This window comes from Delphinapterus leucas, chromosome 12 (assembly GCF_059928025.1).
Source record: "Delphinapterus leucas isolate spDelLeu-1000000601 "Yukka" chromosome 12, BTC_Dleu_Yukka2, whole genome shotgun sequence".
In the NCBI taxonomy this organism is placed as follows: Eukaryota; Metazoa; Chordata; class Mammalia; order Artiodactyla; family Monodontidae; genus Delphinapterus; species Delphinapterus leucas.
Window position 1 is genome coordinate 55,478,818 of NC_143140.1, and position 12,960 is coordinate 55,491,777.

Below are 12,960 nucleotides of genomic sequence, written 5' to 3' on the forward strand. Positions count from 1 at the left end.
TAAAGTTTGAATCAGTGCTCCATAGGAAACGAGGCCCACTAAAACCTGAGCTGGGCAACATGAGAGAAGTGATATTTTTGGAAGATTAATCTAATAGTGATCTGCAGAATGAACTGGAAAAGGGACCATGTGCAAATTCATGAAATTCACAGAGCCTCTACCATGCAATTATTTCTATGAGACAACGCTTTTCAGGAGAGATAATATTAAACTGGGAAACAGAAGACTAAGGTTCTTTCTCAAAATATTACCTTCTTACAGAGAAAATTTTTATTAAATTCTAATTTCGTGGAAATAACACCTAACCTATGACTTTTCATTTCAATGTGGTATTGTAAGCACTATTTATAAAAACACCATGGTCTCCCAAAAATGTTTGCTGGGATAGGGGAAAAAAAAAAAAAAAACAACCCACACTAACTTTAGTTACGGTGTACCATGTACAAAACTGAAATGTAAGAAAAATGACAACTCTTATTAAATGTAGTCCACAGCTCTAGATAATAATGAACAGAAATGAATGACTCTACCTAATTTAAAAATGAAAAAAAAAATGCTGAGTGTAAATATAAAGCAGATTAACTTTTAAGCAAAACAGGACTTTTTATATTCAAGTAAGTGTCGACCTTCAAAAGAATCTCACAAGTACCCACATTTATTTCAGCGATGTTACATCTGCTCAAAAGACTTTTTTTTATGAACCACCTTCACAGCCAGTTTACAAGTCATGTAAGAAAATGAATACAGCTTTTCACTTTATAAATCATTCTAAAAACAACTTTAAAACTAGAAAAGGTGTTTCCTACATTGACGAATCTCTTTATTCACTAGATCTGGTTCTGAATGACTTTTGACTGTTATAAAAAAAAATCAGGTCTCCCCTCCAAGACAATGGCCTGTAGCCCATGAGGACAGGTAGCAGGGGTTCCAAAGATGAGTGGACACCACTTTTGGAATATGTGATTATTTAAAGGGGGGGAGGGTGTCACACTTAACCTAAGTAATTCCTCCTGGTATCAAAAAGGTGTATTTATTCAACTAATATTTACTGGGTGCTATTATGGGTGAGGCCCAGGGCTACGGCTCCGGTGGACGAATACAGGGGAAGTTCTTTCTCCTGCTCTTAACATGACAGTCCTGTAACAGATTCATGACTGTGAAGAACCAGCATCACAGAGATTCTGTACTCTCAGAGTAACTGAAAACAGAAGTACTTCTAACCTCTGCTGCGGCTTTATCTTATTACTGATAGAACACTTAATAAATCATAATTTTTATTCACCAAAACTGCTAAAGCTGCTTTCCACAGTAGTTAATAAATCATCTTCATTTTTATGCTCCTCCAATTAGCTGCTCACCCCACCTGCTTTTTTTTCTTTTTTAAGCTAAGTTCTTCATCACACATTCTAAGTTAAGCAAGCCCTAGGAGGATTAAATAATGAAGACTAACCAAAATGCTTAATATGAGTGAACGTATACAATGTATTAAACACATGCCAATCATAAAACACGTTTTTTACTACATAAACTTCCTTTTACACTTACCAAGAATGCCTTATAAAATTGACTCAGGCTAACTCCTGAAATCACAACATGGACGTTGAGGCACTTCTAATCATGAGATGAAAGCTTGTCGTTGACTAGATACATTTTGACAATCAACACTGCTAGTTGACTACAAAAATAACATGTCTCAGAGAACAGCATCCTGAATATTCTAAAATGACTATCATCTCAAACCACAATTTATAAAAATAATATAGTACATTTATGTCAATCATTATTCACCATGTTAATGCAGTCTCAAAGCCAAATTTAAACATTTCTGGCATTTGGCAGACTTTTATGAACTAACCAAGGTCAGAATATAAATACATTTTGAAATGTGCAGCTCCTCACTACCTTAAAAAAGCATGACTAAAAACACGTTTATTTGGAGTTAGCCAAAAAAAAAAAAAGCCTAAACTTCATAAATAAATCATGCTTTTCTTTTATTCTAAAATAGAATACCTTAGACAAAATGCACATTTATCCTATTTAAGACACCAAAGGCCTCTAATATACAAAAGACCAGCCTGCCCCTTCAAACGTCAACATGTATATTGCTTTGAAATCTTATTGGCAATTTCCTTTTGGTTAATTTTTCTTCTTTAAGAATTCAGCTTTGTCAGACTTGCCATTTTCTGGCACCACTAAAAAAAAAAAAAAAAAAACCACTTCTGAAATTCTATTTGGACCATTTCTGAGCTTCAAGTATGATCTTAAAATATTAGGAAGCCATCCTGATGAATTCTAAAAAAGAAGATTCCATCCCTCCTTTCCCAGATCTTCACAGAGGCCAACATCTTCCTCAAATATGTGATGCAAAAACCCAACGATAACAATGAAGATGAGCTGCTGGAAGCTGGTGGGCTGCGTCTTGGCTGAGGGAAAGCAGGCTGTTCCAACATGCTTGGTAGGTACTCCTATCAATAAAGGGCACTTATAATCCTAGGGGTCCAGCCCAGGGAAGAGGCAAATTTTGCTGCTGTGTTTAGTAGACAACGCTGTCCACTGCCTTTCAGGACTTTGCTCCCTTCAGGAGCCATATGCCTGATAGATCCATCTTCTCTGACACCCGCTTCTTAGTCTCCAAGCTCTGCCTTCGTCCCAATCCTGCTTCTTTAAAAGCCTCCTTGTTCTATACAACTCACAGTGAGGAAATCCAACTAGTCACCCAACTCAGGAGGAAATGCTGCTTAAAGAAAGGAAAATTAAATATACAAGACACTGTTTCATCACCCATGAAATTTATAGAGTCAAGACTAGGTTCACTACATTACAGGTGGAAGTATACATTGTTTTTGGAAAGTCATCCCTCAAAATGTACTACGATCCTTCGACTTATTCATTTCCTCTACTAGGAATTTAAGGGGAAATCCTACTCATGGGGTTGGGGGCGGCAATGAAAAATGAGCTGGAATCTTAATGGACAAAGGTGTTTATCTCAGCATTTTAAAATAAAAACAAAAAACTGGAAAAAATCTAAATGTTCAGGTCCAAGGGCATGGTTAAATAAACTATGATGCTTCTATTTCATATACTATGCTATCATAAAATTACACTAAAAGAAAATGAAAAAAAAACCATGTATACATAGTATGGTTATAACTGGGGGAAAAAATAACCTATATGTTGGGGCAGGAAGTGTTGACACTGCCTGTGACAGTGATTGAACTGTGAAGGATTTTCTTTTTTCTTTTTTCTACTCCTGTGTACTTTCAAAATGTTCTTTCCTAAGCAAGTGTTACTTTATAATGAAATAACACAGTGAAAGATACTTGCTTCTTTTACAAACCCATTCTCGCCCTTGTTAAGATAAATCTCAAAGTATAATAATTTCTGCTGGGCAAGTTTAGTGATATTGTTTTAATAGCAGCCTTTAAGAAGCAATACATCAACAAAAGGGAGGCACTGATGGTGAAATTTCAGGCAGCTGGGAATGAGACGTTGAGACTAGGTATACACCCCGTGCTACCTTCATCATTCCACAGGTCTGTCCTTTTGCTTTGCGCCCCAACAGACAGACATACAGTGAGGAAACACAACTACTAGACACTATTTGTAGTTGTAGCACGTATTCTTGTGAAAGAGGAACTAGAGTCAATCATGGCTCAAACATCAGCTCAGGGAAGCTGGACGTGGCCACCACCAGTGTAGACCATTAGCCCTGGACTCCTATCTCTGGACCCTCTTGTCCCTTAGGAGAATCAAGTGCTCTTCATGGGACTTTGAAAAGACCTTTCCAGGACCTCCCTGGCAGTCCAGTGGTTAGGACTCCAAGCTTCCACTGCAGGGGGGGCGGGTTTGATCCCTGGTCAGGGAACTAAGATCCCTCAAGCCACACAGCTGGGCCCCAAAAAAAGATCTTTCCATGAAAAAGGATTTGGCAGATATGAAGATTCCAGCAATAGCTCATGGTCTTTGGATGGCCCAAGTTCATGTCTCAACCACAATCATTCACAGGCCCATGTACATCATTATTACTGCACCTTTTCTCATAAACTCCTGGCCTAGGCAAGTGTTGCAACAAAGATTGTTTTAGTGCGTAGTGCGCTGTATTATCAAGCCACCCCTGCAGAGCTCGGCACCCTTCACCAGGTTTTTATCCCCTCACTTCCAGTCCTTCTCTCATACTAAGCACCTTCACACTAGGCACTGGAGACAGGACAATCTAATGGGAGACCCACATATATAAATACATTAAAAAGTATTTATATAATACGTAATATAATATAAAAATAAAAAGTTAATATAAATGTTAATAATATTAACAAAGTTAATATAATATGACCTGCGTGTCACTGTATGAAAGGATGTAGAACAACAGTGACCAGAGAGTACAGGAGCAAATGAGGGACTGGGCCTTTGATAAGCTTAAGAGCGAGGGAGACAAATGGACTGGCAGTAAAAAGGAAGTGAGGCAGCATTTTAGTTACGAAAGTCAACTAAGTAACAAAGGCTACACGGGCTTTTTAATTTCATTATCTCTGTTCTGGATTATCTGCAGCTCTGCTGGGCTCTAACGTACCTAAAGCAACTGCCAGAGTATTCATGACAGGAATGAGGGCTGCGACTTTTCAACGCTCTTAAGCCTTAATCTTATTTGGTTTTCTTTCAAGTACCTAATGATCACAGAAGTCTTTATCAGGACTCAGTGTGTGGGGCGGGGGGGGGCAGTGCTGCTGCATTCTGCAGAGCAAAGGAACTAGCCAGGGCTGCTTTCCTTCTAGGACGGTCTCAGTGGGCTTCTTGCTGCTGGCCTGCTACAGGGCTGAGGAGGAGGGAGGGCCAGGCCAGCCAGCCTCCAAAGCGTATGTTCTCATTAGAGACAAGATGTCACAGGCATCTCACAGGGGCCTGAGAGCTAAGAGGCAGTTTCCAGCTCTGTAGTTAGTGCACTGGGGGAATCTCGAAGTCACAGCTCACAGGGCCCCGTTTCTCATATGTAAAATGAGTACCGGGGTTAAGCATCTCTGAGGTCCTTCTGGGCCTGATACCTTAATAAATCTAATTTCAAAGCTCTCAAAAAAGGCCAAAATCTGTGAGTTACGAAGTACAGCTGATTTATGTGAATTTTGACTACCAGGTGACAGACTGAGCTCTGATTATAGAACTGACCACAATTATATAAATTTTTGCCAAATCTAAAATAATTTTCTTCTCACTTCTTAAAAACATTCCTCCAAAGACAAAACAGGTTAAAATGCATTTTACTTAATCCCTCTTTTTCTCTATTTCGGGGAACAATTTCAATGCTTAAGGAAGTAACTCAAGAACTGTGATCATTCTGAGAAGATGGTACTTCAGGAACAAGCACATCTGACTGTGAGAAAGAGACTAATTCTTTAACACATATTTTGAACTACAGAAGCTGGAAAAGTATGTAATTTTAAGGATAGCAAAAGTTTTATGGAATTTGGCAGGAATGTGAGAAAATCAGAGTTGACAGTAGCACAGTAAAATCATAGCTGCCTGGAATGATCATCCTGAACTGGAAATGTATCCCTTTAAGCAAACCTAATTTAAACTGTTTTTGATAACTTTTTGAAACATGCTTACTCACTTCCCTGATGTATTAAACAGTAGCTGAAACAATGTAGTCTTCGCTTGATGTCTTTAGGTAGTGATTAATAACAGTAAGAACAGCAAGCAACATTTATTATACACTCCCTGCATACCTGATACCATTCTAAGTGCTTTGTGTGGATGATCACATTTAAACTTTCCAATCCAACAAAGTGGGTACATTTACTACCTCCATTTTACAAATGACAAAACTGAAGCTCTGACAGATTAAGCAATTTGCTTAAGGTCACAAAGCTAGTAAATGGAAGAGGCCAGATTCAGACCCAAATCAACTGACTCCCAAAACTAGCCCTTCTCACAACACCATGTTGTTGCAAATGAATGGAGCAGGGGCAGGTAAAAATCATCCAGAGAATCTCCAGGACCTACTTGGGTGAAGAGAACTATGTGCTCCTATAATGAAGAGACCACAGATTGGTGTGATTTTTAAATGTATGTCTGCTTTTTTTTTTTTTAAATGTAAGTGTAGTTGCTGTACAGTATCATATAAGTTATAGATGTATAGTACAGTGATTAAAGGTTATACTCCATTTATTGTTATTATAAAATACTGGCTATATTCCCATGTTATACAACATCCCCTTGCAGCTTATTTTACACCTAATAGTTTGTACCTCTTATTCCCCTATCCCTATATTGCCCCCCTCCGCTTTCCCTCTCCCCACTGGTAACCACCAGTTTGCTCTCTATATCTGTGAGTCTGCTTCATTTTTGTTATATTCGCTAGTTTGTCATATATCATGGATTCCACAGATAAGTGATATCATTAAATATATGTCTACTTTTAAAAACACATACTCCTTCAGATTAGCTTTCCATTCTTCTGTTATGCATTGCACAATGTCCAAAGAGCATGTACATTTATAGTTGAAAAGAGCTCCACAACGTTGGTCCACACCTTTTCTCTTTTTTTCTCCCTATTTCTCCCCCATCTCTCTTTGTAAAGAATGACCAACTGAACGATTACTAATGCCTCTGTTTCCTGCAGATATCTTTAAAAGGAGAAAAAGATGTCATCAAATTTTCCCTGGGTGGTTTTAAAAAGAGGCCTTCTGAATTATGCCCCTAATAAGCTTTGTTTTTTTTAATTACTATAGTTAATGTAACTTAACTAATACGAGGTCAAAGTTATAATACTGCAGGGTTGTACATGTTTTGTACTCACTTGACATTAGTGTCTGCAAATAATGAATATAGGCAGTCAATTTATACACCTCTCTGGCATTTTACTTAGGAGACAAGTCATGTCAGGATAATGAGCAACATTCCATCCAGGATTGGGCTTCTATTCTCAACTCTACCACTAACTAGCAAAGTGATTTCCAGAACAATCTTTGCGTCTCAGTTGCCTCTATTGTAGCTATCTCTAAAGTCTCATTCAGATACAATATTTTATGGCTTAGAGCATATGTTTACTTTTAAAAATCAGAGAGTTATAATTTTTATGGCATATTTTTGGTAACAGAAAAAAAATTTTGCAGACTTTGTGTAAAGGACCTTTAAACATATTTAGTAGTAAAGGGTGGGGGACTAGAGGTTGTTCAATTATTTAACACTAAACAAGGTGCTAGACAAAGAACACTGAGGGAAAACTCAAGACTTAGTTTCCCCAAAGAAAGAATCTCTTCCTTGAACTACCAAACACTGGCTTCTCCTGTATCATTTCTGCCTACTTAGGGAAAAGGCATGTCACAGTATCCCTGGAGCCCACAGGGGGGCTGCTCCTATTTTGACTAACCAAAACTTACCTTTGACAAACACATACATTTTTGTGGTTTTGCAGGTTATAAAGAACTTAAAAGGCCACAGGTTCTCTACTGGGTTATGAGGTATAAACAGGGTCCAGTGCAGTGCTGATCTACCCATGTATATTTAGCCCTCACACTGATCTGTTGGGTTTCCTCCCCTCTGACCTTGAGACACATGCTTTAAACGCTCTCTAATAAAGAATTTGTATTACCATAGCTTATTAAATAATTTAATACAAATACGTTAACTAAGCTGCTGAAGCCCAACAAATTCAGATCTCATCAGAGACACTTTTTACACATGTGAAATATTAGCATAAATTTCTCAAAGTGGTTTAGATTATTAGCTCACCTAAGAGATGCAGATGCATTTACTCAAAAATGCATTTTTTAACCTCTTTTCCACAGCCTGAACTAGGTTCTAGGTCCTATATAGAGCTCCTTTATATGAATGTTAAGTTACCCAATATGAGGAAGACAGAATACTCCTCCCAGACAAATTATCAATAGCTTACAGAAAATTAAGTTGAGAATAACTGATTATCCATTAACAATCTTCTCCTGCTTTTGTATATTAATGTTCAACAGTCAGCATCTACTCTAATACATACACTGTTGACACCTTAATTTATTTATTTACTTGTTAAAGAGAGAAGCCTTTTACAAACACTCCATGACCTACCTGCTCTGGGAAAGGTCCAAAGAGTGGGGAAATCTTGCATTTGCCCATGTTCAATGTCCAGTGTGTTTCAGAACAGGGTGAGCAGAACAGGCAAGGTAACCCAAGGACATCTAAGCTCCTTCAGACTCAGGTCTTCAAACTGTGGTCTTATTTTGCAAATATTATTTTCCACACTACTACCCACACAAATAAGTTAAGTTTCAAATTAAAAATGTCTTGTTTTAATAGGTCAAGGTAGATTATTCCTATGTCTGACCTTTAATAAAAGGGTTAATCGTCAGTAGTTAACATAAATTATAGACTCAAGAACAACCTAAGGCTAGTGTAAGGCATAAAAATATATATTCACCATTAGCCATCAATATGAAAATTTTCTTTCAACTTTTTATTATAAATAGTTCTGGAATTAAAAACTAAAGCCTGTTTGGAGAAACCTAGAGAAGACAACTGTGACCCTACAGCTAACTGGTCCGAAAGCCTTACCTGATAGGCCCAAAGCTGGCTGTCAGCCTCCCCACCCCCACCCCACTTAGACTGGTAGGAGTTCCAGTCTGAGAAGAGAGGAATCCCACTGATAATTTGATAATTAGGGCTCTAATCCTAAAGGACAGTGCAGGCTCTTTGTAGTGACTCCTCGCAAAAGCTTCCTGATTTTAAAAAAGAGTTGGGGTGGAAGGAAAAATGGACTACTTTTCTAAAAATTCCATGGTGGTCTTTAACTTCTGTACTTCGTTTGTCTACCAGTGCTTTTTAAAGTTAAGGACCGCTTGAGCACAATTTTTAAAAGATCAATCTCATGAGAATATGCACTATGTGTGTACTGTAAGTTTCAGGGAAATCCCAGAGTTAATTTATCTACAAAGTTTTCATGGGGTGGGGGGCTGTCTTCATTTCGGCTTTAAGTTGTACATCAAATGTTTACCACCCATCAGAGATCAGAACTGGGAAGCACGTAGCACCTTTGTGTGAAGGGTGCTAGGCAATAAATATCCTATTTGAAATGAGAAAGTGTTTCCCCCTTAGCACAGATTTGTTAAAAATTTACCAGGGTACCAGTAACACAGCTGTGTTGGCAATATAAAAATAGCATTGGCTGTCTTTAAACCAAATTTACAAAGTGAAAGTTTGGCTCAGATATTACAGTCCAAGCTCCCAACATGTGAGACTTGCTTATACCTTCTAAATTTTACCCATAAAACTGTTAGTACTTTCAGGTGTGATATTACAGTCCAAGCTCCCAACATGTGAGACTTGCTTATACCTTCTAAATTTTACCCATAAAACTGTTAGTACTTTCAGGTGTGACAGAGAACCCAAGTATATGAAGAGAACTAGAAAATACAGGAATGATAAAAATCAAGATCAAGGCAAAGATCCGCTGGTCCATGACAGGGCATACATGGTGGTATCTGAACTGAATCTAAATGTGTAAAGTCCAGAGTCTTATTCACAGCGGGCAACCACTCTTTCCTTTCTAAAACTGAACATTTACAGTGTACTTTTAGAATAACATGAGTAACTTTTTTTTTTTTTTGGTTTACAAAGGAACACATCTGCCTGAACTAATCTGATGAAAATCCATAATCCATTCCTTCCCGTTAGCCTTTGACTAAATACTGAAGCTAATCATGCTGGCTTCCCTGCCCCCTGGGTTCTCACGGCAACAAGAAATTTTAAAGAACCCATTTAGTTCAACCACTTTATGCAAGACTGGGCAGTTTCAAAACATCTAGGTGCGAAGATGTTAGCACCACATGGACCACAGGAGACTACATAAATTTCCTTTACGTGGTTCATTAAGACCTTCTGATCTAGAGACATAGATAACATGGATCTAATAAGGACAGATATGCATACTGTTAATATGCTGTCCTGAATTGACTGCTACTGTCTTAGTGCTTCTGCTCTAGATGCACTTTTAATCACTATTGGTCAGCACCGATAGCTTTTTCACATCCATGCATCTTTAGTATTTAAAATAATTTCCTGGGACAATTGCCTGTGATCTGCACTAACTGGCAGCGCACAGGAATTTAGAGGAATGAAACGTGTGAATTACACTGCTTCAAACTCAAGAGAAACATAAGCAGATACAAATTTGGGGCTAAATTATCTATGGGTTTTGGTTGGCTATTTTCAAGGATCCTGAGAGATGAAGAGGAGAGGGAGAAGGTTGGTGAAAGCAGAGACTTTTTTCCACCTTCCTGGTTTTGCAGCACTGACAGGATTTCTTGGAGAAGGGAAACTGCTAGACAGAAGTTGTCACAGGGAGTAAAATCCAACCCTCCCCCCTCAAGTCTAGGAGGGTCCTAGGCCTGAGGAAGGGTCTCAAAGCAGAAAGGCTGATGGGCTGTGGAAGGAAGCTACTTGCACAGGAGGGATGGATCAAGGCATTCTGCCTAGGGTAAACTGAAAGGCACCCAAATCCACTTTAACTTGCTCAATTACAGCTTAGCCAAATTCACCTGGTCTTTATACTAAAATCAGAAATCCTACAACAATCAAGCTGCCTCCATTCTGGAGCCACTTAAGCTAAGTACCTCTTCACAACCTCAAAATTGTCTCTGAAAATTGGGGGGGGATCAGGAAGCTTCCTTTCCTGATTACCTGCCCAATGTCAAAACACAAAATTTATTTTCACAGAGACTCTGTGAGCCTTAAAAAATGACAAATATATTACTTCCATTCATAATGTATTTTAGAAATTGGAATCAAGATTTGAGATGAAATGCTTTTAATATGGTTCCTGCAGCTCTTGGATTGTGTAAAAAACCAGGCTGGCATAGTTTCACAGGGGAGAGTAGCTGTAAAAGGAGGCACGTCCACAGAGAGCCTGGTGACGAGAGGAAGTCCGGGCTTCAAGTCCTGACTCAATCACTAACTGGTTCTGGGGCTCTGGGCCCTTCAACTTTCATCTTTAAAATGACAGTCCGAAATGATTTGGAAGGTCCTCTTCAGCTTTAAGGTAGGCATGAACTAACCGCATGTTACAAGTTCTAAGTGAAAAACACAGGAAAGAAATTATGAAAGACTTATCAAAGTCCATGTTTGTCCTAGATTAAGTTTGTCATCATTGTGCTGCTGTGGAGGAAAACCTGTTGCATCACATGGAGTACTCTTTTTCTGACTACACCTGAAATGCAAGAGGCGGTAGGCTGGCTTTTTACATTTTTCATTTTTTGAAAAGTAAACAACAGTGTGCTCCCTATGATAAGAAGTTCTCGAGTTTCACCTTTATAGTCTGTAAGTACACACAGGATGCCACCTGGCAGAATGGGGCCACATGACCCAACGCGGGGTGTGCTGACTTGCTGTTAGAACATTTCTATCATGCGTGATTGATGCTTTGCGTTTACATGCAAGCTTCATTTCAAAGCCACGTCCAAGACTCATTAGTGGGCTGTTTGGAACCTTCACTGTCACTGCTCTCAGGGACGATTAACCATGGATCAGGCAGTGAAAGAGGAGGTTTGCACAGCACCTGCCCATGTATTTAATACCTACCTTGTGTGGCTTATGCTCACCGGAGCATGCAGGTTAAGAACAACCTCAGATAATAATTGGCCCCATCTACTCTGACACTGAAATGGAAACGAAAGAGCCTTTGATACTGCACCTGGTGTAAGTGGAAAACCATGTCTCCCCACACTGTAATGTTACCGTCAGGTCCTCCTACACTGTAATGTTACAGTCTTAAAGAGTTTCAAAGGTTTGTCGTTTCTCCCTGAAAAACACTGCGGGTCCGCAGGGATTTCTAGCCGGGTGCACTCACCTCTTTGATCTTCTCCCTTTTCTCGCGGATGGCGGCGTCGGCCGGCTCCCCGTCAATCGCCCCAACGAGGGGTGCTAAGTCCACTGGAGGCAGCATCTTGAACCCCACCCTGTTACTCAGCTGGTCCTGGGCCACCTTCTCCTTCTCCATCAGGATGTCTCTTTGGATCTCCTCGGGCAGCTTCTGCAGGGTCTCCTTGGCTTCCCTCAGAGCCCGCTCGTGGTTTTCACGGATCCTGGCCAAGTTGTCCTCCAGGGCGGCCGCGGGGTCCCCGGGCGCGCCCTCCTCGCCGCGCCGGGCTCGCCCATCTGCCGCGTCCTCGGCGCGCGCCCCGGGCCCGGGCTTGCGGTCGGCGGGCGGCTGCAGGGCGGGGCTGGAGTGGAACAGGACCCCGCTAAGCAGCTTGGAAGAGTCCGGCAGGAAGAAGATCGCCCCGAAGCAGAGCGTGATGAAGGCGCTGAACACCAACAGCAGCACGAACTTCTCCGTCAGGCGGAAGGCGGCGGGGCCGGACCCCTTCCTGCCACCGCCGAGCCCCCCACCCAGGCCGCCGCCCAGGCCGCTGCCCGCGGGACTAAAGAGCGGCGACAGGCCCCCCACCGGCATCGCTCCCGCTGCCGCCTGGCTGCCCGCTGTCCAGTGGCCTTGCGCCGCGCCGCTCAGCAGCCAAACTTCGCCGCCGCCCGGCGTCAGCGGCTGCGGGGCTGGGTTCTGCGCATCCAGGCCGCCCAAACCCCCCGCCTGGGCTGCAGGTATCCCTTGGGGAGACAACTCCCCTCCGAGTCTTCTCCCCGGGGCGGCTCCTCTGGCAAACAAACAGGCGCGACAGAGCGCTCACTGCAGCCCCTGCGGGGAGAACAACAGTAAAACGTAGTAACTACGATGATGGTGATAAAGTTTCCACCGGTCTCCGCCCTCCGACGGCCGCGAGAGCCGCCAGGACAGCTCCCCCTGCACGGAGTCCGGAGTCCGGCTCCCGGCACCGCCCTCGGAGCTCACACTTTGGACTTGGGGTGAAGTTTGGGGGTCTCGGGGGCGGGCTGTCCCGTGCACACCTGGAGCAGAGCCGTGCGCGGGCACCTCCTGGAGAGGGCAGCGCACCTCTGCGCCGCAGAGGCGCAGCGTGGGTG

The 12,960-nt window shown here is 41.5% G+C and overlaps 1 protein-coding gene across 11 annotated transcripts in view; it reads right to left on the reverse strand.

Annotated features, from left to right (window-relative positions):
* The window catches only part of MAN1A1 (mannosidase alpha class 1A member 1), a 212,548-nt gene extending 199,890 nt beyond the window's left edge, over positions 1 to 12,658 (reverse strand). For 10 of the 11 annotated variants that reach the window (XR_004022419.2, XR_004022421.2, XR_004022420.2 and 7 more), the window contains exon 1: positions 11,831 to 12,548. Coding sequence is in view for 2 of the 11 variants with exons in the window: in XM_089921966.1 (XP_089778092.1) it covers positions 11,831 to 12,436 (606 nt within the window). In the remaining 9 variants the exon portion in view is untranslated. Of the gene's footprint in view, positions 1 to 11,830 lie in introns of all 11 variants that reach the window. The other variant, XM_022555421.3, reaches the window with a different exon arrangement.
* Positions 12,659 to 12,960: the final 302 nt, after the last annotated feature.